Below are 24867 nucleotides of genomic sequence, written 5' to 3'. Positions count from 1 at the left end.
TACAGGAATCTTATTTACATTGTCCTGTGAGAACTACATTATTGGTCAGTGAACTTTTGCTACTCAAAATAAAGGAACACGTGTTAAAGCTTTCCCCTTTTACCCCAAAAAAGCATTCTGCCAAATAACAAGATGTACAGGCAAATAAATCCATGTACACCCATATACTGCTAAAGACTAATACTTTGTAATCTCTGCAAACAGCAAGTTTTACAAGGGCTAATCCGACTTGAGAAGCATTTAAGAGACGCTATGTATCAAAGCTTTGCTACATTAGGTTAAAATTATTTCATTGATGACTGGAAACTTCCTTGATCAGAATGTACTCACTCAAACATATATACTTCCAGCACATTCAGATCTCAGGCCTTCAAATGCATATCCACAGATGCGCACAGATACATGTTCTGCAGTTTTACTGGCTTATGCCAGCAGAAGGTAGTATAACTACGGTTTTGCATGCTCTGAAATTTTTAACTGAGAGTCAAGGCTGGAAGTCAATAGGATCTCTTGTTTTGGAAACGTTCACATGTCCTGTTATAGAGAATTTACCTGGCACAGCAGCTGCTATGAAACCTGTAGAAGTACAGGAATGGGAAGTCCAAGGCACTGAAGAGATCACCTGAGGGACAAAGCAATATACTCAGTGGAACACAGGGGGAAAAAAATTACCCACTGTTACAAGCAGGGGAACAGCAATTACATGAGCATTACTAGTTTAACATTCCTTTAAGCCTTTACAGCTGGCTGGCTTTTCATTTAGGATACTTTCCACATTTCTAGTGTGTTTAATGATTTCTCTCTGACCTTGATTCTAGCCAGGTCCTGCCTTTGGTTGAAAAAAGGGAAAGGGATACATTAGAGTATTCTTTGCTCATATATAGAAGATCCTGCTTAAGCAACAGTTGCCAGTGGATAGACATGCATCATAACCACTTCTTTTATTACAGAGCTCATGATAGTCTAGTCAGGAAACAGAGACATATGCTGGCTGCTTCCCTCTCTGGCATTTGAACTCTGTCACACAGAGCTAGTTGGGAGGTTTAAAAAAGTTCTCCCAGATCCAAGTAGAACTCTCAAGTACTTGTATTTCCAGGAACTTGGGCCCTGGTTGCTCTTAGTAGCACCAATTCCCAGGAATTTTCCAGCCTTCAGGCTCTACAGATTTGGAGGAAGCATCATCTTTCCTTTTTTTGAAATGCAGGAGATTTTTGCTTAATGTGTCTGTCTACCCTGCTGGGGGAATGCCTCCATGCACAATATGCATCACCAAGCAAAAGGGCAAACTTTTACTTAAATGCTCCTTCCTTTGTTTTTCTCACTGAGCAAATGTCCAGTGAAAGCAACAAATGATCATTTTTAACCTTCTAACTCTTAAAACACCAGTATGATAGGAATATTAGCCACCATCAAATATTCAGTTTCTCCATTGCTACCCTTTTGATCTTTTACTACTTCAAATCCTGCCATGGGCTCAAGTGATGGGATTGATGGCTTGGCTTCGCAAATGAAGATTAGGGAAGGGCTTACCCATGCTTACTACAAGCATGATGACTAAAACAGCAATGTGGGATAGGCAAATCCGGTTGGAAAAAAGGCTGCTTGGTCATTCAGGATGTTACAACTTATGAAAACAACAAAGTTAAATCTCTGCATAGCACTGAGGGCAGCGCAGAGAAGGAAACTCTATGGACTGCTGAGACACTGCTCTGAAAAGGACATGTTCACCTGGGGAATCCTTGTTCCATGCACCACCTCAAAACCCATTCTTTGTTGTTAGTCCCATGCTGCTTCTTTGCAAATGGCACCTAAGGTATTAGTAAATATGCAAATTACAGAGTGTTATATACCCTCCTCTCCTCTTCCTACAGGATATCATATTATTGGTCATGTTCCTGTTGAATTGCAGGGCTCTAGAGTCTGACCTCTAAAAACATGCAGGGAAAGGAAATGCAATATGGAAACCTAAAAATGGAACAACTCTATGCACTTTACCTGCTGGATGGGATGCAGAGGCCAACAGCACCACACTAAAAAAATAGAATAAAATAAAATAAAAATTAATTGGCTACTACAGAATTTATGACATGGCCTGAACATTATGAATAGAAGTTTTGTGTGTGTTTGTTCATGGTGAAACTTATTCCAGGTTAAGTAGAATGACTGAGGTATAAGTATCAATTATAAAAGAAAAAATTGATTGGGAAGGAATCTCTGGAGTCACCCCATATAATCTCTCACCTGAGGAAGGACTACCACCAATATTTAGTCAAATCCTCTGTGGCTCTGTCTCAAAAATACAGGTCTCAGAAACCTCTAGCATGGAGGTTCCACACCTCTCTGGGTAACTTGTCCCAGGGCCACTCTGCTCTCCAAGCAAAGAAGTTTTTCCTGATGTCCCATTTTTAAACCACCAAAGCTGCAATTTATGGTTCATGCAATTTATGTTCCATACCATCTGCTACTTCTTAGAAAAGTTTGGTTCTGTCATCATTGTAACTCCCTTTCAAGAAGGTGCAGACAGTGCTTAGGTTGTACCTTGGCCTCCACTTTGCCAGTCTCCACAAGATCAGCTCCTTCAAACTCTCTTTGGAGCACACCATGTGTTCTCGCTCCCTAACAATGTCACTAGCCCTTTGCAAGATTTTCAGTTTCTCAGCATCTTTCTCTAACTGGGAGGCCCAAAGCTGAATAGAGTATTCCAGCTACAGCTTCAGCAGTGCTCATAATAATTTCGATCTGATGGCCAAACTCCTTCTAACATAGCTAAATATATGGTTCATGTTAATTTGCTTAAATGATCATATACTACTGCCCTATATAGACCTCAGTATTGACCCCCAAGTCCTTTTCAACAGACCTGCTGTTAAGCCAGACAGTGACACCACTAAGACAGAATCTATAGAAAACTGCCCAAAATCCTCTCAGTGCAAGGATTCACAACGAACAGTTCCAATTCCTCAGTCCCCTTGTAAAGAGAGAAGAAGCAGCAAAGGTCTATTACTTTTGACTGAATAAAAAAAAAAAAAAAGAGAGGAAAAAGGAGACTGGCAGGGCAAGTGGAACTGTATCAACAGTGATGAGAGTTACGACTAAGACATGTTTCTCCACTTTCGCTTTTTGCATTATTAGTTTTTAAACAAAAGAAAACCAAACCAAACAACACAGTGAGACTGGGAAATGCTCAGAGAGAAACTTCCTTCTTTAGCCAAGAGGAACTGATAACCCTTCCAGACATCCCAGGCTTCAATCCAAACATAGGATGAGGACAAAACCTTCTTTGTGAAGTATAGAGCAGGTTAAAGTGAATAGGTTAGATGGCATTAAAGTTGTACTCCAGCTCTGCTCCAAACAGAACATTAGTAAAAGACACAATGATGTTGTAAAACCATGTTAGGGATTTAGAGGTTTCCAGCAGGACAGCCTGGACATCAGGCTGCAGCAAAACCAATATCCCTGTGCTGGATTTCTCTGCTCCTCTGTTTTTTCCCCTGTACTCAATACTGAGGGCTGGATCACCTGTGGTTTTCTTTCTGGCTAAAAAGAGGTTTTGACAGCAAGAACAGCAATTTATGCCTGCAAAGCTGCCCTACCCTATTGCAGGAAATCTGCAGCTTTTTAATTTACAAAAGTGACAGATTAGAAGCATTTCCAGAAGCCACATGGAGTTTAGCTGCATAGAACAGAGCCTTCACCTCACACCTTCATCAGTGCCATTAATTCACCCTTTGAAACTCTCCTGCTACACATTTTTCTTTTCTCCTCACCATGCCTTTCTGAACAAGCATCAGACAGTGACAGATACGGGGATGTAGAATCACAGAATCATAGAACAGTTAGGGTTGGAAAGGACCTTCAGATCATCAAGTTCCAACCCCACTGCCATGGGCAGGGACACCTCACACTAAACCATGTCACCCAAGGCTCTGTCCAACCTGGCCTTGAACACCGCCAGGGATGGAGCATTCACAACTTCCTTGGGCAACCCATTCCAGTGCCTCACCACCCTTACAGTGAAGAACTTCCTCCTTATATCCAATCTAAACGTCCCCTGTTAAAGTTTTAACCCGTTACCCCTCATCCTATCACTACAGTCCCTAATGATGAGTCCCGCCCCAGCATCCCTGTAGGCCCCCTTCAGATACTGGAAGGCTGCTATGAGGTCTCCATGCAGCCTTCTCTTCTCCAGGCTGAACAGCCCCAACTTTCTCAGCCTGTCCTGAAATTTTCTTCCAGGTTTCTACAAGAAGTAACATATCTCTACCTGCCTTAGCACAGGAAAAAGCCCAAGATGGGTTGTGACCCACTTCTAAGACACATTAAGTATCCCTCAACATGCCAGGTAAAATTACTACTCCTTCCCCTCATGCTACACCTTGCCAGCTAGCTAGGGGGAAGAAATACGGTTTCCTCCTTGATAAAAGTGGGTATCTGGAAAAGAATAAAAGAAAATGCAAGATTACTGAAAACCCACTAGGAAGCAGAACACTAATGCAGAAGTTGGAGTACAGGGAAATGCAATACCGCAGTAAAAAATGGTGGTGGGAATAAGTCCAGAGGATTATAGAGAGGTTCTTGAAGTACGTTTGACCTCTTCTTCACCCTCCCTGTCCCACGTGTCTAAATAGATGAACAGCATGGGGTTGGGCACTGAGAAGCAACATCATCACCCCTCCCTTCCCTGTATAGCACAGCTCTGCTTTCCCTCCTATATTTGCTCCTGGTCTGGCTTCCTTTTTAAAAGCCATTTAATAATCATTCTATAAGCGATGAAGTGAGAAGAACGCCACACTTTCAACATAAGCAAATATTTCTTCAGATCTGTTTGGCTCTGGAAAGTTCCTGTTCATGTACATTTGCTTATGATGCTCTACCCTCCCAAATTGTTCCAGATGTGAAAACAAGAAACAGTAAATGGCATGTAGGGACAGCATATGTTAGGAGACATCGCTAATTTCAGCTGCATTGGCTCCAACAGAGCCAATACAGTTAATGTTTCTTTTAAATCTGAATATATGTTTTTTTAATCTAACATATTGGTACATTCTAACATCCAGTAGCTTGGGGCAGAACTTTTAATCTGCTCTAGCCAGGCAGTCTCTACACACAGAGTAGAACTGTGCTTTCATACCAAACAGAAATGCTTTGAACAGATGCTATTATAACAAACCTATACACTTTCCTATATTCTCCTCTTTATTAGGAAAAATTTTGTTCACCAAAAGGGCTGTCAAGCATGGGAACAGGCTTCTCAGAGCAGTGGTTGAGTCACCACCCCTGGAGGTATTTAAAAGAGGTGGAGATGTGGTGCTTAGGCACATGGTTTAGTGGTGGACTTGGCAGTGCTGGGTTAATGGTTAGACTTGATCTTAAGGGTCTTTTCCAATCGAACTGATTCTATAATTCTACAATTCTAAACACTATCTGGCTTCTTTCTTTTCCCTGTACATTTCAGCTGTCTGATCTAGGTTAGAAATAAGGAGCTATAAAGGCTATTGGTAACAGTATCAAGGGGAGAAAGTTGCACTGATACCACACTTTCAAGTTCCTTCATAAATCACAGAATCATGCTTGTATGGACAAGACCACCAGTACACATTAGACTGTCCTCTTCTGGAGGTGGAACTGGGATCCTCTCATGGCCAAAACATCCCTTGAAAATCCCCGAGTAGAGGAAGCAGCATAAATACCTGCCTGCTAAGTCACAAAATCTACTGCTGGGCACCCTCCAACAGATAAGCACATGTTTATAGTAATTCTGACCCAGAACTGCCCATGAGGAGTTAGCGCCCGTTCAGAGAATGTTCAGAGTAAAATACCCTCTATTCAGTGTGATTTAAAAATACTTTTGACTGCTTTCCACATAAATTAAGCTTGTGCAATAAAGCTGTGTGCACACATACATCCATAGCTCTGCACAGCTCTCAAACACGCTGACCAGCCTCATCCAAATTTGGGAAGTGGCAGTATTTCCAAGCTAACCACATGCCCCGAGGTCTCACAAAGGGACAAACCCTGCCAGTGCTTTCTGCAGCAGAAAGATTTCAGGCCCATTAGACACTGGAGGACCTTCACAGCAGTGGCACATCGTGGAGGTTGCAACCAAGGAGACAACTGCCAAATTTCACACCCTCTCAAACATCATCAGCTATTATGACAAAACAAAACTCTGAGAGAAATCAGATGTCACTTATTCCATTGACCATGGCACCGTTTGTTTTCCCTAGACAAGATGAGATCCAAATGCTATGGACTATGAGCTCCTCTAACACACAGAAATACATACGTAAATACATACGTAAATACATACATAAATACATACATATACAGAGGTACACTGAGCCAAGCCAAACAAATAAATATCCTGCCTTCTAGCTTCTAAGCCATCTGTTTTCCAGCTACTGCTTTGTACCATCATCTTAGAAGCTACACTGACCTTCAAGTCCCTTAATGATGAAAATCTCTGCAAGCTTTGATTACACATTTTTGCGTTTAAGCATATGCTAAAAATAGCCATCTTCCAATCTGCACAATTCCACTGTTTTGGTTTTTTTTTTGTTTTTAAAATACATATCCCTGAGCCTCACAGTTCCTTAACAAGAAATTTCTCTCTTTCAAAAGCCTCTATATCAATAACCACACTTGCCATATAATGTGGAGCTCCTGCTCTCTACTGGACACAACTTCACAGGCAAGGGCTATTATCAACCAACAGAGCAACCCAACCCTAACTTTTCTATCAAAGCTGCAAAATTAAGACCTTTAGTGAAAAATCTGAATTTAAAGGTTCAGGCCGTCTTTTAAACTAAAATGACCACTGAGAGCCATCGGCAAGCAGATGCCAAATGAAAAATCAATTGGTTTTACTGCTTGTTTCATGATTCAACGTGAAACAAACAGGTACAGCTCACTCAAAATTTCATGAGTTATTTTTGCACACAGCAACATTTTTGCAAGTTCCATGACTAATTCTTCAAAACAGTTTCAACAAATGCAACTACCTTCTTTGAGTAATATTTATTTGCTCTCACTTCATAGTAGATGGAAAACAACTGACTTAAACAAGAGCCTATTTCAAGCAAACTGGTATTCAGATATTGTCAATGCATGGGACCCTGCTGAATAGACACTGGAATCTACAAATGCAAAATCAGAGGCCTGCATGACTTACTTATGGAAATACAAGATTTGATTGAACTAAGACAAAAGGAGATACACAGTATTATCATGCTGATGCTCACAAGATAAATGGGAACTGAAGTGAAGTAACTGTTCTACATTGCTGTTCCTGCTGTGTTCCTATCAAGGATCTTTAATGTGATAAACAAGAGCATACATCCATCCAATCAAATGGCAAACACAAATTCACCTTTTCTATGCTTATTCCTAACCTCTGTTCTCTCTTTCATTCTTTTTGACTATCCTTTCTTAGAACTTAGTATCTGTACTCTACAGTATTCCCCCCCACAACTAGCTACCATTCCAAGAAAATAAGTCAACATATACAAGATGTGATTATGGATGGGGGAGCCTGTAATAAAGCCTCACAAAAATCTAGCAGAAGCCAACGCACACCAAATGTTTTGGCTTATATGGCTCTTTGAGGAAAGACTGACTCTTTTTTATATATAAAAAACCCACAGGGAAGTCTGGTCAGTGGCTCAGGCTCTTTCACTAACTACAAAATAACAAGCCACTTTTATATCTCCAAATCAGAAAAACAACTGAAAGTCTGAATTACTCAATCCCACTAACAGCACTCTGAACAATCACTTATGCTCATGTTCTTTGCACGTCATACTTTTGTAATCACTACCTCTCCTTCTGGCAATTTTGTTCAAGTTTTATTTTTTGAAGTGGGGTATTGCCAGGGAGCTGCTCTGTAAATATTATTACTGGAAACGATAGATTATTTGTGCACAGGGTGATTAAAAAATTCATAATTAACACCTTGTTACCTCCCCAGGTGTATATTGGCATGTACACCTACAACCTGAGCCAAAAAAATTCAGCTGCTAAACTGTTCAGCTTAGCACTTTCTTTCAGTGAATGTCCTGCTAAATACATACATTTAAGTAGTGGTAGCTATGTGTTTCCTAAACAAGCCATGGTTGAAAATAAAAACACATACCACATAAAGACAGCTATGGTGTATCAAAGACTTATTCATTTTACCTGAATACATAGTTGATGTACTGTTGGTCCAGATCACTGGGAGAGGAGGGAAAGAAAAAAAGGTGTTCTTTTAGTACCAAAGTTCACTTGGTGTAAGAGATCAGTATATTAAATAGTATTATAACATTGTAATATTACATAATATTATATATGACACATTATAATTAGGTAATACTAACATTATATTACAATTAGATACAGTCTAACAATAAACTATTTACATTATCAATATATGAATCATATTAATTTACACATATTAATTATGTATTAATTAACACATCATTTGCACATTGTTTCTGTCATTACTATGTCAGTGAGAGTCTCATTTAAAGTGAAGATAAAGTGAGACCGACTAAAATCTAAACCTTTTAAGAAGAGCTGGAAAATGGTTTTGAAATAAATGAGCTTAGTCATATTTTATTCACGTGTGTATTATGTACAGATACATAATATGCAGTGGTAACATTTCTATCTCCTTTGATACAGAGAACTGCAGATGATAGACACTGTAAACATGTAATGTCACCTGCTTTCAATACAACTATTGTCTGGCATGTTTATCTAACATGCACATGGAATTAGTGTAAGGTTTTTAAGGTACTCAGCCATCCCAGTCCTGTGGGAAGTCACCAGCTGCTAAATGCTTTTGAGACTGTGTCTCAAAGGGAGATACTGACAGATTCAAACCATGCAGCTTTCAAGGCTAACACAAACTAACATTTCCTTTTAATGCCTGTGCCAGTAACTAGAGCATCTGCTTTCAGAACTGAGTCATCACCCTTTGATAATACACTGTTTAAAACTAATTCAGTGTTTGAGTTAGGTATACGACTATCAATAACCACATGCTATTGTTACCAACAATAAATAAGGCTCCTCTTGCAAGAGAAGTCATTAATGATTAACCAGGAATGGCTCAGTTCTCACTGATAACACAGAAATACCTGCAGTTTACTGGACTGCTACACAGATGTGTCTCTAACCTTCTTTGATAACAATCTCTTTCTTTTTAAAAGAATATGAAAACACATTACCTTAAAGAGTTAGGTTTCCACAACTTGTGAAATACTTTGTAAGCCCCTGTAATTGAAATGACATGTGTAATAGCTGTAACATGCAATCACTCTGACAAACCATGCTTGTTTGGCCATGATACTGGCAGATATGGAACCCCTCTAAATTACAGTATAGCAACATGGCACAAAGGATACCTAAACCATGAAACCATGAGTAAAATGAACCTACTGCTTTAAATTAACAGTTTTCAAAGCATTATAATCTACAGTACTGTCATGCTATGTGCTTCTTCTGGTTCTGAAGAAAACTCTTAGCTCTGTGCGTGTATGGGAATACATACAGAAAAGTGTCACAGAATGGTTTCTTCAGCCCACCCCATTTTTGGGTACCTTCTATGATGTGTTCACCTATGTAGAACCCTACAGCTGTTGGCTCTGAGCCATCTTTCCTGTTCAGAGTTCTCTCAGCTCTAGGGTCTCCAGGTTCTTTACATACTTGACCTACCCACCTCCTGGCTCCCATTTCTATTCTGGGAAACGCTTTAAGCACTCAAGAAAGGAACAATATGGCTTCAAGCTCTGTTTCTTTTTAGATCCCTTCTTCAAGGCTTTGGTTGTTTTGTTTTTTTTACACACAAAGAGAAACAGAAAATGAAAAGCAAATTCAGTAGAACACTATGTAATAGATGTCTGCGATTCTGTCTCCAGTAGACAAGCCGAAGGATGGAACACATGTCCTTTCTCTAACGCTCTGTCCTGATTAACTGTGCAACAAGTTAATTCATCTGTTTGTCCTTCCTTGTAGCATCTTTATTCTGTGTTGGTTGATTGGAAATCTAATTACACAAAACCCCCCAACGGGTGTACAAACAACTTTCTCTCCAAAACAAGAGAAATGGAAATAAGTTATATTTTGAGCATAAACATTATGTTGGCACTTCCTACATGTTTCAAACACACAGAAGGGACCTCCTGAAGACTCTCTAAGCAGTTTTCCACCTCCATGGCCTAGCACTGTTTTACAAATGAGACCTCTTGGCTTTAAGAAAGCAGCAACATCACTCGTTACAGCAAACAAGTATGTGAAGGGAAAAATCCTTAGCTTTTTGTTTTCTCTAAGAGCAACTGTTTACTATAGAACATTTCCTAAAGGGAAAAAAAAACCAAAACTATTTCTTATTCATATGCTAACAACATTTTAGAACGAGATTCTCTAGACTTCCCTCGACACAAATACATATAAACATACTACCTCTGCCCTGAAAAATTTACAGTATGAATAGACAGAATAAAGAAAGAATCTTCCCTAATTTGCAGACAAGACTTAACATACGAATGAGTCACTCACCAAGACTATTGGACAGCTAAGAAACAAATAGAAGTCCCTTATTATCCAGCCTAAAGCTCCAAAAGACACAAATCTCCTAGTTAAAAAGTACTACTCTCTTCCCATTATCTGGATCTGTTTCTAGCTTTTCAGGGAAGAATTCTGATTTATCCAAATCAATGTTTAGTCTGAAACAGACAAAAGAAAACCTGACAGGTTATGCAACTAACTGTTAAAATTCTTCTTTAAGTGCATATGATTGCATAAAAAAAACCAACATTTCAACATCCTTCCTCTGGGAGCACATTCCATGGTATTTTAGAATATTTCTGTCAGTTTTTAAATAAAATCAGTGTGTGCAATAAAGCTCCAGCTACAAGTTCCTGCTTGGTTTTTGTTTTGTTTTTTTTTTTCATGTTTCTTTTCCCCTCAGAAAGAAGCATCTCTTAGTAGGCAATCATCAAAAACTCCCAGAAAAGCTTAGTGCTGATTAAAATTGTATGTGCATTTTCGCATTCACTGTTAACTGGCTGCAATATCTAGCTTATTCTGTTGTTGTTTTCAAGGTAACAGATATAAAAGGAATGCATTTCTCATATTTACTGAACTTCTTCTTTCCAAGTGTTTCCAAGCTCTTCATCAAGAACTTTAAATATCAGTAACTTCATAATAAAGCTGATTTCTTCAACACATTCAGTCTTTCTAATTCCATTTCCAAAAGAAATTACTTACCAACACAGATCAAGTGAATTAGAGCCCATAAATAACCATTTGGATCAAACTGCAATAAAGAACATCTACATAAGTAAAAGCACATCCAGGTAAACATACTTATTGCTATTTCCCTGCCTCTAGCTTCAAAAAGCAAGTACAGTGAGTAGGAGCTATGCTACAAAGAAAGAGAAGATGATGAAAGAAGACTAGGAAGACTTATTTTTCCTGTCCCACTTGGAGACTTGGCATACACCCATTACCCAGGCTCTCAGCTAGTCTTGGCAAGAATAGCTCCATTTCTTTCAGATATGTACACCATCTTAAACAATCTGAGCATACAGACCCCAGTCTGTTTAGTCTTGTCTTGGGAGTCAGGGAGGGGCAAGATCAGAGGAACATCACTAAGGTTTTTCTTCCCTTGTCTCCTTTTCGAACTGTCGTGGTTTAAACCCAGTCAGGGCTGAACCCAGGACACCCTCTCAGCCTCTGCAGCCCCTCAGCCTCTCAGCCCCTGCAGCAGCTTAACAGGATCTCTCCCCAAAGCTCCAACTATCCACAGAGTATCCAAAACAGTGGTTTACACAGACATCTGTCTCTGAGCAAGGTAGGCTCTCTTCATCAATGGGGAAAAATAAACATTTTCGAAAGGAATTCACCTGACATATTTTAGATGTCTGCTTTCTGAGGAGATGAATGGTACACCAGAAATTCCTGCTCTGCACCACAGACTACAAGGGGAGGTAGTGCAGGTGCAACAATTCTGATGATTACATTTGATCAGATGCATCCAGACAAGTTCCCAGATTCATCCTACCTGGCTTCACATATTAACTAAAGTATCGAAACCAAGGAAGCAGGCTTCCTAAGACTCCAGCAGAGAAAAGCACCTCCAAGGAACAGATCTCTGCTGGACTAAGTGCTCTCTGGAGGTACCTCCTTTCTTTCTCCAGTAGCTACAGAGGTACTATAAAGCTAAGTCAGGTACCTCCTGAAAGTATGTGCAATTAATCCAAGCCTGAGTCATTAGCTCTAAGCCCTATATGAAGTTAAACCATGGTTTCCCCAGCGATCATCTTCACTGATGAGCTGTATGTCTGCTCAGAGGTTTTATCATGATGCAAACACATTAACACCAGCAAGGCTACAACACAGCAATAGACAACATTTTCAATTCCTTCACAGGAATCCCACCCTAGCTTACAAGTAAAAGCTACATCCCTCTTATACTAACAAGATGTCAAACATCAAGATCTAACTTGAGCTGCTTTACAAAGCAGAGCTCACCTGTGGGTCACATAAAGGAAGGCACACTGCTGCTACCAGGAGGCATAGCACACTGTGGAGAAGGAAAAAACAAACAGGACCAAACCCTTGTAACTCAGATTTGTACTCACAGCAAAGTATAGGCAATTCCACTCAATTTTACACTGACATTTAATTTGTTTAAATTTTATTCCATATTTAAGAAATAATTTCTGCCACCAAAGTTTTTACATCATGTACTCTTCTAACTCATACACAGCAAATTTGTATAAAAAGCAGCACAAAACACCTCAGCAGTGATGAAAGCAAGCTTTTTGGTAAGGAATATTATTCTTCACTTGCCATCTGGCTTCCCTAGGTTGCTTTAGAAAGCCAAAATCAACAAATTTCTGGCCATGAATGGCTACCAAAGTTCTTTCATTAAGGTGAATTGCCTATTACAACAATTCCAGCAAAGGTGACTCCATTAAAAGTTATGATTCAACTCCAGAACACAGAGCAAAGTGGGAGTGAGTGGTATTACACCAGAAATGGATTAAGGACAGCACCAGTCCTCCCCTAGTCCTCTGACTTGGACTAAATAAATTCTTAACCTGTGGCTGGGTAAGGATTTCTACAAGCTACACTGAATATTCTGATGTGGATTTTCTGTGGATTGCTACTTCTAATAATAACAAATATTTGCTTTTGCAGCTTATTTTCCTGCTCTTCAGGAGCATAGGAAAATACAGAATAAAGATGATAAAAAAACTGGCATCCTTGACAATAATCCAGTGGCTAAAACAAGGCCACAGTAAGTCAAATAATGGAAACAATGGGAAGAAATTAGGAAGATGGTGCCTCTAAGCACACTAAATAATAACCCAACTATCTACTCTAAGCACCACTAAAAGATTACAGAATGTGCAGGACAGCAAATATAGAATCATAGAATCATACAATAGTTAGGGTTGGAAAGGAACTTCAGATCATCTAGTTCCAACCTCCCTGCCATGGCCAGGGACACCTCACACCAAACAATGTCACCCAAGGTTTTGTCTATGCATTCTTCAAGGGGATGGGGAGAGGGTAGAATAAAATTTTTAATATATGACTGGCTGACTTCTCTTTTCCCTTTCTATCTCCTTTTTTGGAGCTAAAATAACTAGGGCCAACCAGGGCTGGTAGGTTGTGTGGCTTGATATGAGTGATTCTAGCAGAACAGAGTATCTTCCTATCTTTCTTAGGAAAGGCACTTTTAGCCATTTTGTATCACATTAATTGTCTTTCTCTTACTGTTTAAGATTACATTTAAGATTAATGGAACAGTAAACCTGGCTTCCACCTCGTTTCCGAAAACATTCCTACAAGCACTGCTTTGTTATTCAGGAAGATTGGCCTTTTTATTTTTATAAGGAGGAAAAAAGGTATCTATTTAAGCAGTGGTTTGAAAAAAAAAAGAAAAAGGAAAATACATTTTAAAACTATTTCACTATTCCAGTGTTGCAATTTACGCTCACCGCCCACGGGAATGTGCCTTTCATTCTTCATTGTTTTGGTGTGCCATTATCTGAAGCAAATACAGAAGCTGGAGCCAAAACAAGTCTGAATCTGAATGTGAGCACTTTTAAGAGCTTACCTACAGACTTTCAGATGAGAGGTCTGCTGTAAAAATGAAAGTATGAACAAAAAATTAAAATTTAAAAATAAAAAGGGTGAAATAGTTCTTTCTCCTTCCAAAACCAGGAAAATGATGACAGCTGCTCTTACTGTACCAAACACATTAAAAATCCTATAAGCAACACTCAACAGTGCATTATGTTGAGCACTGCTTAGCAAATTTAATTTGAAAAGAAGAACCAGGATTACAGATTAGCCTACTTCAACTTGATTTGTATTTTCAGATTTCTTACCAGCAGATATACCTAAAACCAGACATGACTTTACACTTGGTCCTTAAACTTAACTTGAACTATACTGAAACTGTGTATTTGATGTACTCAGAGTATTCTTATTAGGTACAACCAGAGGTCTAAATTCCTAAGAGTTTCCCAATCCTTTAGTCCAAAATTATTCCTCAGAAGCTTCCTAGCAAGATCTGTGTTTGTATTATCCTTGTCCATATTGCTTTTGTTTTTAAAAAGAGGAGTCATAACCAGGAAAATATGGAACACTTTGTCAGGGACAACAATCAGAGGACAACGACATAGGGACATGCCACCGTACACACTGCTATGCCCCATAGGCATAACCTTAGTGACCTCTTCAGTTTATTAGGAGTAGCAAACATGGGCCATTTATTTGTCTTCTACATACACAACAGATGTAATTATTGGAAAATCCCTTCCACAGCAAGCCAGAGGCCACTGTAGAAATGACTTCGTGATTAATGATTTCTCAGAGCTACCTCACACAGCAGCTCTCTGGTCAATTAGAAAAGCATTTCATAGACTAAAAAAAACAGAAGGATTCCCAATAAGTCTGTGAGAAAGAAACCCATCTCTTACTACAGGGTGCAGGAATTATTCTCCTAACTTTAAGACAGATTTTAAGACTTGGGACAGACTCTGAAGCATTCAAAACAAATCCAGAAATGCACTGTTATTCCTGCATTTCATGTAGAGCTGCGATCTATCTATAATCATACAATACACTAGATATACTGGTTAGATCTAGAGACCCAGGCCTCCTCCCTCTCAGCTCAAAGATAATCTGACATGGGGCATGAGAGAGGGTGGATATTCATTTTCAAAAGGGAAAAACAAGCAGGACCAAGCCAGTCTTAAAAATGCAGATCAAACTGGTGATACATATTTGCAAAGTTTCATCAACGGAAGGGGAAAACAAAACACCAACAGAAATACTTGTCAAGAGCAAAGCTCTCTCGGTCTCATTAATGACTAGCTATCACTGCAAGATCAGGAAAGCACATGGCACTAATGCCCAGATTAAAAGAAATCAGGTGGTTTGCTATGTGGCAGTTATATCACAGGGGATACCTTGAATGTGTCAATTAATAGATCAGTTACCTCTTTCTGCACAAACTTCTGGAACCCATAAGTTATAACTTCTGACGCGCTGTGCACGGTGAGGAACACTGGGATTGGCTGCCATTGGGAGAGAAGAAAAATGCCCAAATCAAACCACAACAGTCACACACACAGGAAGAGGCACCCCTCTAAGGGACAGCTGTCCCACATGCTTGTGGTTTTGGGGTTTGTTTCCGTTTTTTGAGCTGTAAACCCACACAACATCTCCTAAAAGTGACTTAGAGCCATTCCAATTGCTCTTACATGGCACAGGCATCTTTCAACACAGACTCTACTTGCTGCTTCTCCCACTTCTGAGTGCTCAGCCAGTTTGCTTGTATGCAACTACCACACAGTGAGATTTGCTCCAGGTTTGTGCCTCTAGTTTTGCCTCTCTGTTCAAATATCTGCAGCCTCCACAGTAAATGGTTCTCATTAGTTTTCCCATCTCTGTCTACTGCTCCTAAGAATACAGTCTGACTCCTAGCAACAGAATTACAGGCAAGATGATTTTAGGTGATTGCTTTCAGTTACTGCTAGGAAGAGCTGCCCAAAATTAGAGTAGAGATATAACAGTTCATACACAAGTGATGGCAAAATTCTACCCACTGAGGTATCTGGACACCATCCCAACATGAAATCATTAAGAAACAAACCTCAGTGATAACAATAATGAATCAACCACCCATTGCCCTAGGCAAACCCAACCAGAATTACTGGTTCATAATACTTCCTCCAAATCAGATCCATGGTCTCTCAAACAGTTGAAACAAGCAATTCTCTGCTCCGATTAAGATAATCTAAAGACTATGGCAGCTTTAGGAAGCACTATTTCCCTGCTTGTGTACAGTATTTAAATTATGTGAGTAGAGAATGAGTTAATTTCTCAGTGATGCCCATGCCTTTTCAGGTGGAACAAACAGCAAATACCTCTTAAATTTGGCTATGCATTCTGAAATCTGTATTTTCTGGATTTTTCCTTTCTTTCCCACAAAGACAGATAAGCATTGCTAATTAACCATTTTAAGTTTAATGACAACTGGGATGGATCCATAAACACAACAGTTGCACCAAGATAACTTTTAACACCTCTAAATTAGCAAGGAAATCACACAAACACAGCTGGCATGAAGTTGTCAGCCCCAGATTCACTGGTTCTGAAAACCAATTCCCAGCCCCGTTGCTGGATGACTAAGAACATAAACCCAGAAGTATCTAACATAAGCATTCTGAGCATGATACAATAATAGGAAATACAAGAAATAACCATACCCAAGGAAAGTTGATAGCACAGTTTACATTCTTCCTTTTGTGAAGCCAATCTGTTGGGTTTTATTTTCCTCCCCCTTGCTTTTGGCTCATCCAAACGTGTTTTGGAGCCAACAATGGCTCCGGTTTGCGCAGCCCAGTTAACCTTCTCCATATGTCTGTTGCCTTTGATGTGAGTATTTCTTAAATTTGTGAGTGGGCTTAATGCTTACAAAAAGAAAGGTTTACTGGTTGGGCAGGTAGGGAGAACAGACTCTGTACAAACCTCCCATCACAGCTCTGCATACTTTTGTTAGTGCATCACAATCCGGAGCTAAGCCCTCCTCCTCCTCCAGTTCCAGCCCTGAACTCCTGGGCAGGGGAGACTGCCAGCACCTCTAGGGAGAGGCACGAACAGAGATTTAAGATTGTAGCCCTGCCAGTGTACAGGAATGTCTGAAGGTGGGCCTCCCTGGATTTGATCAAAAAAGTACACATACTTTCTGCTTTAGCAATAAACCCACTTAATTCAAAAATACGCTGCTAAGGTGAACCTATTCAGGTGCAAAATTGGAAGAGTTCATTTTCCTTCTCACTGTGTCACAAAACTGTTGTACACAAAGTTACTGTAATTAAAGCTTACCTGCAGGATTGAATTTAGCCCCAGCACAAGGCATTACTTAACTACGGCCTAAGACAACTTGTGCTTTTGTCTTTCCTCCTAAAATGGCCACAGAATTAGGCCTCTAAATCCCTATTCATGTACAACAAGAAGCCATTCAGAAATGGGAGATGCTCCTTAAAAAAGCTTTGGGATATAACCTCCTTAAGAAAGGTTTGGGATGTAAGTCAAAACCATTCACAGCCCCTCTGCCACTCCAGTACATCTCACTCTTGAATGACCTGAGCAGGGACAGGAGGGAGACAGGTAGCTTAAGGGATGACTAGGAAATAAGAAGAAATAGCAGAGAAGATGTGACACATCCCTCCTCCACCTCCCAGGTGAGCAGGCAGAAAAGACGCCGCTGCCAAGGCTTTACTGCTGTTTCCAGGCAGGGCTTTCGTTAGGGATCTTTGCTCAGTTTACACCAGAGGAGCCCAATAGAACTTGTTTTGACAAGGAACCAAGAGGAAGCAAATGCAATCACCCTGAAGCAAAGCTAATCTGGAGGCATGGGGCTACTGAGCATATGCCTGTGATTTCTGAAGATTGGTCCACTTGGGTCCAAGATGAGGCCCCCAGACTTGTGAGGACAAAGACCTGCCTTTTTCTGCCCTATCTCTCCACTGGGAAGTTCAAGGGATGACTACAAGCAAAATATTGGCAAAAATTCCCTTCTGATCCTCCATTCGGTTTAGGAGCTGGCAAGAGCAAGCTGGCTCTGGTATTAGATTAAGATGCATTGACAGAATGCAGAAGGGAACTAGTGCAGAATCTGGCCTTGCAGACTGCATAGCAGCAGTAAAAAATTGCTCGTTTTCAAAAATTCATGTCACCATTTTTTTCCCACAAAAGACTGTATAATTTAAGTAAAAAGCATTCAACTTCAATTCAGCATATCCATTGAACACTTAGTAGGTTACTGTTGATTCAAATGGATCATAAACCTGATTAATCTAACCCTTTCCATAATACCTTTTGAACTTTCAATTTATTTTTTCAAATCCTGTAAAGCATCAAAATCACTGAAATGGTCTTCATCCTTCTGGAAGGATTTCCTACAGATCCCACAGCCCCAGTCCCCCTCTTGAAAACTTACAGCCAGTAACTTCTTCAGCTTCCTCCGCACTTGCACAATTCATGCAACTGATGATCTACTCTGCAAAACACCAAGCACTCTGGAGAGATGCTGAGTGCTATGGACCATCACAGAGGTGTTTTTTGATACTGCTCTGCACTTTGTAGGATGGGATCACTGCTCTAGCACCATTAACAGTGTATGTATTACTTAAACCCCTCCTTCCTTCTTTCCCCCAACAGAGGAACACCATTAAACACCTTGTATGAAGGGAATGTTCTTTGCTCATAAATTAGATGTAATAAAGAACTGACTTCTACTTGTGCGTTTCTTACCAATCTAGACAGTGCCCTAGAGCCAGCATAAATAATGCCCACAAAAAGTACTGAAGCAGGAAGCCACGACAGGATTTCAGACCTGTGGAAATAATTAAAATCCCATTACTTCACCACATTCTGTTTACATACAGCCAGCAACAGTTGCTTGCAAGGAATATAATAATACATACATATGTACATGAATTTAAAAGATGTGCATATTGAATTCATCGTCTGAGTGTTCAGTATTCCTCCCATTTACTAAAGAATCCTGAGACAGAAATGAATCACTTCATCTAACACTGGATTAGAGCGATTTACAGATATATTTTCTTTCTTTAACTCTTTCCTTGGCTTCTCTCCCCGTGAAATTGTTTGTTTCACAGCAATTATTCCTACTGGTTTTAAGGGACAGAAATTTCAACTAATTTCCTTGATGCGCTGTAAAAGGAAGAAAAACTGGCAAATGAAGACAAAATAGCGCACTCGCACAGACAGCACACATTTTCACAATGTAGAAATACATTTCCCCACCCACACATTCATTTTTCAGCCAGATTTAAAAAGAGATTCTTCCTAAAGGTCAGATTGTCTCTGTGGAAGCATATCTCTTGAGATTTCCTAATGATGCTCCCTCAACTAAGCCAAACTCCTAGAGGCAGTCTGACAACTAATGGAGGGATGAAGTCATCAGATTGATCTGATTATTATTGTTATTTTTTTAATCCATGGTTACTGCAGCAGGGCCAGCTTTCAGTTCTGAGAAGGAGCTTCAGAATTTGCACTTTTTGGTTTTTGATCTTGTTACTTAAAGGGAAAAAGGGATCAGGTAGGTGGTAAATTTCAGACAGAATAATGTAAGATTTTGAGCAAGGGAGGAAAGGAGTAGCAATGATCTAAAGGCCTGATCCAAATGCTTCTCAGAACTGAAGACACTGCTACCTCTATTCAGTCTTCCCAAGCATTAAAGTCAAGAAAACATTAATGAATAATACTGGTTCTCAGAATGAAACCAAACTGCTTTGTAATTCCTTAATTTGGATTACACTTCCAACTAGTGTAAGAGTTAAAATGTAAATATAGGTTCTGCTACACTACCACACTTCATGAATACAAGAAAAATAGATGACTAAACAATGAAATCAGAACAGTCCGGAAAAAGATAAAACATACCCAAAAATTAATGTAAACACAGACAAGAAAAAACCTAAATACCACATTTCTTTTTTTCTTTTTAAAAAATAATTTTCTAAGATACCTGATAAAAAACCCAAGGTCACAAAAATAGAGTAATCTTTAAATACTTTTACCAACATAGATATTTGTTCTGTTTTTTTTTGGGGTAGCCACTGTAATTTTGTATAAGAACACTCTTCCTTTTAAGGTTATTGACTTAACTAGAATTTCACTAAAACCAGGATCTAAAACTCTCATACCTCATTACCAGCAAGTTCACATAAGACACCAACAGAATACTTACACCTTATTGGAACTTCCACAAATGGAAGAAAGGAGAATAGACAAAAAGAAAGAAGGGCTGGGAAGATGAAAGGAACACACGCTGAAAACCAAATTTTCATTCAGAACATAAAAATATCACTCTTTCATGTTCCCAACCACTAAAGTCTAGGAATCCCAAATATGCCTTCATTTCCAATGCAATACTGTGAAGTGTCATGGAAAAAGATTTCAGATGTTTTTTCCATGATGTAAGGGTAGAATTTTATGCTGCCAAGTGGGAATTTAAGGACTGAAAAAGAATGCATGGATGGTTGATGTAATGTGTCAGCACCAACAATCTGTCTTTGTATGTAAACCAATTAGTAGCTTTTTATGTTGGCAATACAGCGATGTACATGAAAAACAAAAAAGCTCACTGACATAAAAGAACTGACGAGCTGTGGTTGTAGGGTTAGATTCAAAAGCCACTAAAGTCAATGGATAGGTTCCCCCAAACCACACTTCGGAGCTTTGGTTCAAGCAAGGCTCTGAGCTGCTGCTTAGCCAGGGGGAAAATTCAGCACTACAAGAAATGCCAACCAGAACACATAAGACTAACGTGCCTTACAAGGATTAGTGCAGCAGATTGTGGTGCTGGAAGCATTATGCAGATGCTACATGCACTCCTCAAAGCTCCACAGAGCCCTTGCTTTGGATACAAGTTTTGCAGATGGTCACCATTCAGCCTTTAGAAGCAACAACGATGGTGACAGTCCCTTACAGCTGGGAGGACCAGGGGAAAACAGATGAAAACCAGGACATCCACAAGACCCAAGAGAAATTACTCTAAGCAATATGTTTTAATTTGTTAATTTAATTCCAGACTTTAGACAAAAGGGTGATGATCTCTAGGTGATAATTCTGCTGAGGCCCTTACATAACCTGAACTGGCTCAAGAAGCATACGAGATGAGTCCACATGACAAAAATGCTGACACCTTGTGGAAATAAACAAATGGGTGACAGTTTCTTATTTGAAGCATGACAAGACTGGGGACCAGATATCATAAGTATCCTGCACATACACACCCCCCCTCCACCCCACCCCCCCAAACCCCAAATGAACAGAAAGATTCACAGACCAATATTCACTAAGGGGGGGTTGGAAATGTCCTTATCCCAGTGGTAGTGCTAAGAAAAATCACCTTTGGAAGGGGAAAGAGTTGAGAGGGAGTGATAAACAGAAGCTTTGAGACATTATGTTTGCTTGTTTGTTGGGAATTTTATTGTTTAGTTGGGGTTTGGTTGTTGGTTTTTCGTGGTTGTTTTTTTCTTTTTAAACCACAGATACATGCTACAAGCCCAGTTCAGCAAAGCATTAATGCATGATCCTAATTCTTCTGAATAAAGACGGGTTTAAACTCATGCATAAGTATTTGGCTGAATTATAGCCAAAACATGTCAATTAATTCTGGTGATTTCATTCACTCTGTTCTAGAACAGGAATTCTGTACTGGCTAAACTAATAAAGCGGTTTCTCAAGATGTATTTAAATCACTTTTCCTACAGTGTGCTGACATCTAGTGGCCTGAAATCTCCACTGTCAAAACACGAACTAATTTTTCACAAAAGCTTTTCTTAAATAAAAACATCCTCCTCAACGGTAAAAAAGTTTTTCTTGTCTATGTTTCCTTCAATGTCCTCCAAGTTTTGAAAAAAAAAAACAAACAAAAACCTTCTGAATCTGAAAAAAGATTTTAACTTCTAACTTTTTTAGTTTCATAGTTTAAAGCAAAAATAGTGATGAGAAGTTGAACTAGAAAGGACATTACTGATGGCTGTATTCTTTTAGACTGTTCTGACGAAGCCACAGTCTGCATCAATAATATGCATTTGATAACAGTATGCATCGCAATAACTGCCACTAAAGCAAGGGTTGGACCCTAATCCTTACTCTACCAATACCCCTGGCAGCTTTTACACCAACATCCTCATTTTATCTGCACTACAGGTAAGAGATAAGAAGCAAAATTCTGTTTCTATTTACAACTTCACGTAAGTTTCAGTGGTGATGTAGTCACTTGCATGGACATGAAAACAGAACACAGCCTGGCTCTTCTGAAATACATGTAGATTTCATCACAAATCAGGAGATTGAGTTTTGCAAGCCAACCATCTGAATCCCAAACAGAGAGTCCACCAGTTGCTAACACAGAATCACTGAAAAAAGTTACTTAGAAGGCAACTCTGGCAGCCATCTAGTCCAATCACCACCCCAGCTTCAGAATCAAGTCACATTACTCAGGTCATTGTCTAGTAAAGCTCTTAGTATCTCCAGAGATGGCAATTGAAAAACTGCTGTGGGCATACATCTTCTAAATTATACTATTTCTGCAAAAGTAAAAAGATACACCACATTCCGTACCGCAGAATGGATAGTACAGTATGCTGGAAGATTCTTCTGAGTTGCCACAGTTCAAGCAGATAATCTTTGCCATAAAACACCTTTTAATTTGGAGTTTGATTATTATATCAATCCTGTACTGCAGCAGCTGCTCTTGCTGTGCGGTAATAAATGCTAGAGTAAGGCAAGAGTGAATGATACCTATTTATGGGACACAGCTCTCACAGAAAAAGGCAGACCACATTTATGGACTTCACTGCACTGAAGTTTTTGGAAAGGGTATGCTCTCAACCAAGGTTTCTCTTAAAATACTATAAATAATCCAGGGGAGACATGTGGACAGACAGTTGGATAAGCTACCTTTATAGTTTTCACTAATGTCTGTTATTTTTTGACCAAGGCTTTGTCTTCCCAAGGTGAAACTGAATCCACTTTACAGTAGTAATCAGCTGAGGTGCATGTCATTGAACATTCACTAGACTAAAACACAAGATCTCTCCTATGCCTGTGAAGCAGAACACATACACACCTCCTGACTTATATTTTAGCAAGTTAGTAACTTCCACAACCAACTTAACTATGTCATAACCCAGATACAGAAAATAAGTATTTAGCAGATACTGAAAACCCCACAGTACCTTGAACACAAGTTTATCTCCACCCAGCCCAGCTTCCAGGAGACATGAAGCAGAAGTCCACCCACTAACGTCTGCCACCTGAAATAAAAACAACACAGCACCTCTGAATTATTTGCTTTTTTTATCCACATAGAGCATGAGTTTAGAATCCACAGAATTTCCCACAGCGCAACATGACTCCAGTTATTTGCTATTTCTCTAGGCTGCCAGGGATGTCAAAATTCCCCTTTGAATCTTCTGTTTTTGTGGGCCTTCATTTCCTCCAAATTTTATAATACTAAGGTGCTTCCACTTCCTGTTTCAAATGTTTTGTAAATTTACCCGTTACCTTAGTCATGTTACTGACTTTACCATCTCTTCCCACACATGGTTTACAATAATAATAGTGATGTTAAAGCCATGATCTTGATCTGAAGATGCGTGACAAGAGATGACTATCTTTTAGACATAAACTCTTATTGTTAGAACAAATAAACACGATTTCAGGATTCAAAGACTCGCTTCAGCTGAAGTAATAAGCCTCAAGGATGACATGTATAGTCCTAGTAGTTTCAAGCATTAGCTCTATGACTCCACATGGTCTTAGATTACAAAATCCCTCCAACTCAGCCAGCTTTCCCTCCACAGACACATCTTGTATAGCAAGCACCAAGTCAAGTGTCATCAACATTAACATCACTATGCTGCATGAGCCTCTGATTCAGAACCTCTAGAGGAAACTTTACAGCCAGAAAACTTTGCAATGTAAACCACAATACTGAGGTGTTATCACTGGGAAGGTATAAAACAATTACACACATTCTGCATTGACTTATCTATATAATGATTTATCCTACCATAAGGGTGTTCCTTAGTCTATTATGGAAATATTTGAGGCCTTAGAAATGCTTGCAGATAACTTAAAATGACTGATGATGCATACTGATTATTTTTTTTTTAAATCTTTAAAATAAGTTATTAGCTTGCTTCCCTTAAGCCAGTGGTTTTCAGAGAGGTGTTTCATGCTTCTCAGGTAAAAATCCTTAAACATCTAGCATCATTCAAACACAGATACTGTATTACAGCATTAAATCACATCAATATTTGTGATAGGTGTAGAAGTGGGTTTATTTAGTATTCCCATTCATTGCAACGTACTTAAGCAATAATTCAAAATCTCACACACATGCAAATAAACAAACATTCATTCTATGTTGTATTACATACAGTTGGACAGTGTCAGAGAAGAGCAAGCTCATTGACCACATGGGTATGATGAATATTCAATGCTACTATCACAGCTCACTTCACCTTTTTAGATGAGGAGCATACGAGAGCTTAGAAGCCAGGTATCTTTGATGTTTGCTGCAAGCTTGACTATGCTCTAAACAAAGCCAGTGATGAATTCCCATCAACTCTACTGTGAAGGATTTCCTCTTGCCTCAGGTTTTAAGGACAGAAGTTGAAGTTCCAGATGCTTAGCACTATGCAATATACTCTTAGATCACAGAGGGAACAAAAACAATGGCAATGAACAGTAACAGCATGAACCGAGAAAAACATTCTTTTCCTCCTTTGTTCATCTGTCATAGCTCTAAAT

General features: G+C 39.3%; 1 protein-coding gene across 10 annotated transcripts in view; it reads right to left on the bottom strand.

Moving 5' to 3' along the window:
- The window catches only part of TMEM241 (transmembrane protein 241), a 56761-nt gene that overhangs the window by 28303 nt on the left and 3591 nt on the right, over positions 1-24867 (bottom strand). For 8 of the 10 annotated variants that reach the window (XR_009742573.1, XR_009742574.1, XR_009742572.1 and 5 more), the window contains exons 3-12: positions 23289-23366; positions 18826-18907; positions 15504-15581; positions 14114-14139; positions 12517-12568; positions 11251-11299; positions 9210-9255; positions 8176-8211; positions 1996-2030; positions 553-622 (exon numbers count right to left, since the gene is read on the bottom strand). Coding sequence is in view for 3 of the 10 variants with exons in the window: in XM_061448652.1 (XP_061304636.1) it covers positions 553-622; positions 1996-2030; positions 8176-8211; positions 9210-9255; positions 11251-11299; positions 12517-12568; positions 14114-14139; positions 15504-15581; positions 18826-18907; positions 23289-23366 (552 nt within the window). In the remaining 7 variants the exon portion in view is untranslated. The remainder of the gene's footprint in view (positions 1-552; positions 623-1995; positions 2031-8175; positions 8212-9209; positions 9256-11250; positions 11300-12516; positions 12569-14113; positions 14140-15503; positions 15582-18825; positions 18908-23288; positions 23367-24867) is intronic. The other 2 variants (XR_009742570.1, XM_061448650.1) reach the window with 1 other exon arrangement.

Source organism: Pezoporus flaviventris, unplaced genomic scaffold (genome assembly GCF_033815535.1).
Source record: "Pezoporus flaviventris isolate CSIRO_AGI_PZ_B2104156 unplaced genomic scaffold, CSIRO_AGI_Pfla_v1 ptg000007l, whole genome shotgun sequence".
Classification (NCBI taxonomy): Eukaryota; Metazoa; Chordata; class Aves; order Psittaciformes; family Psittacidae; genus Pezoporus; species Pezoporus flaviventris.
The sequence above is the reverse complement of the archived record's forward strand: the minus strand, read 5'-3'. Positions and strand labels throughout refer to the sequence as shown.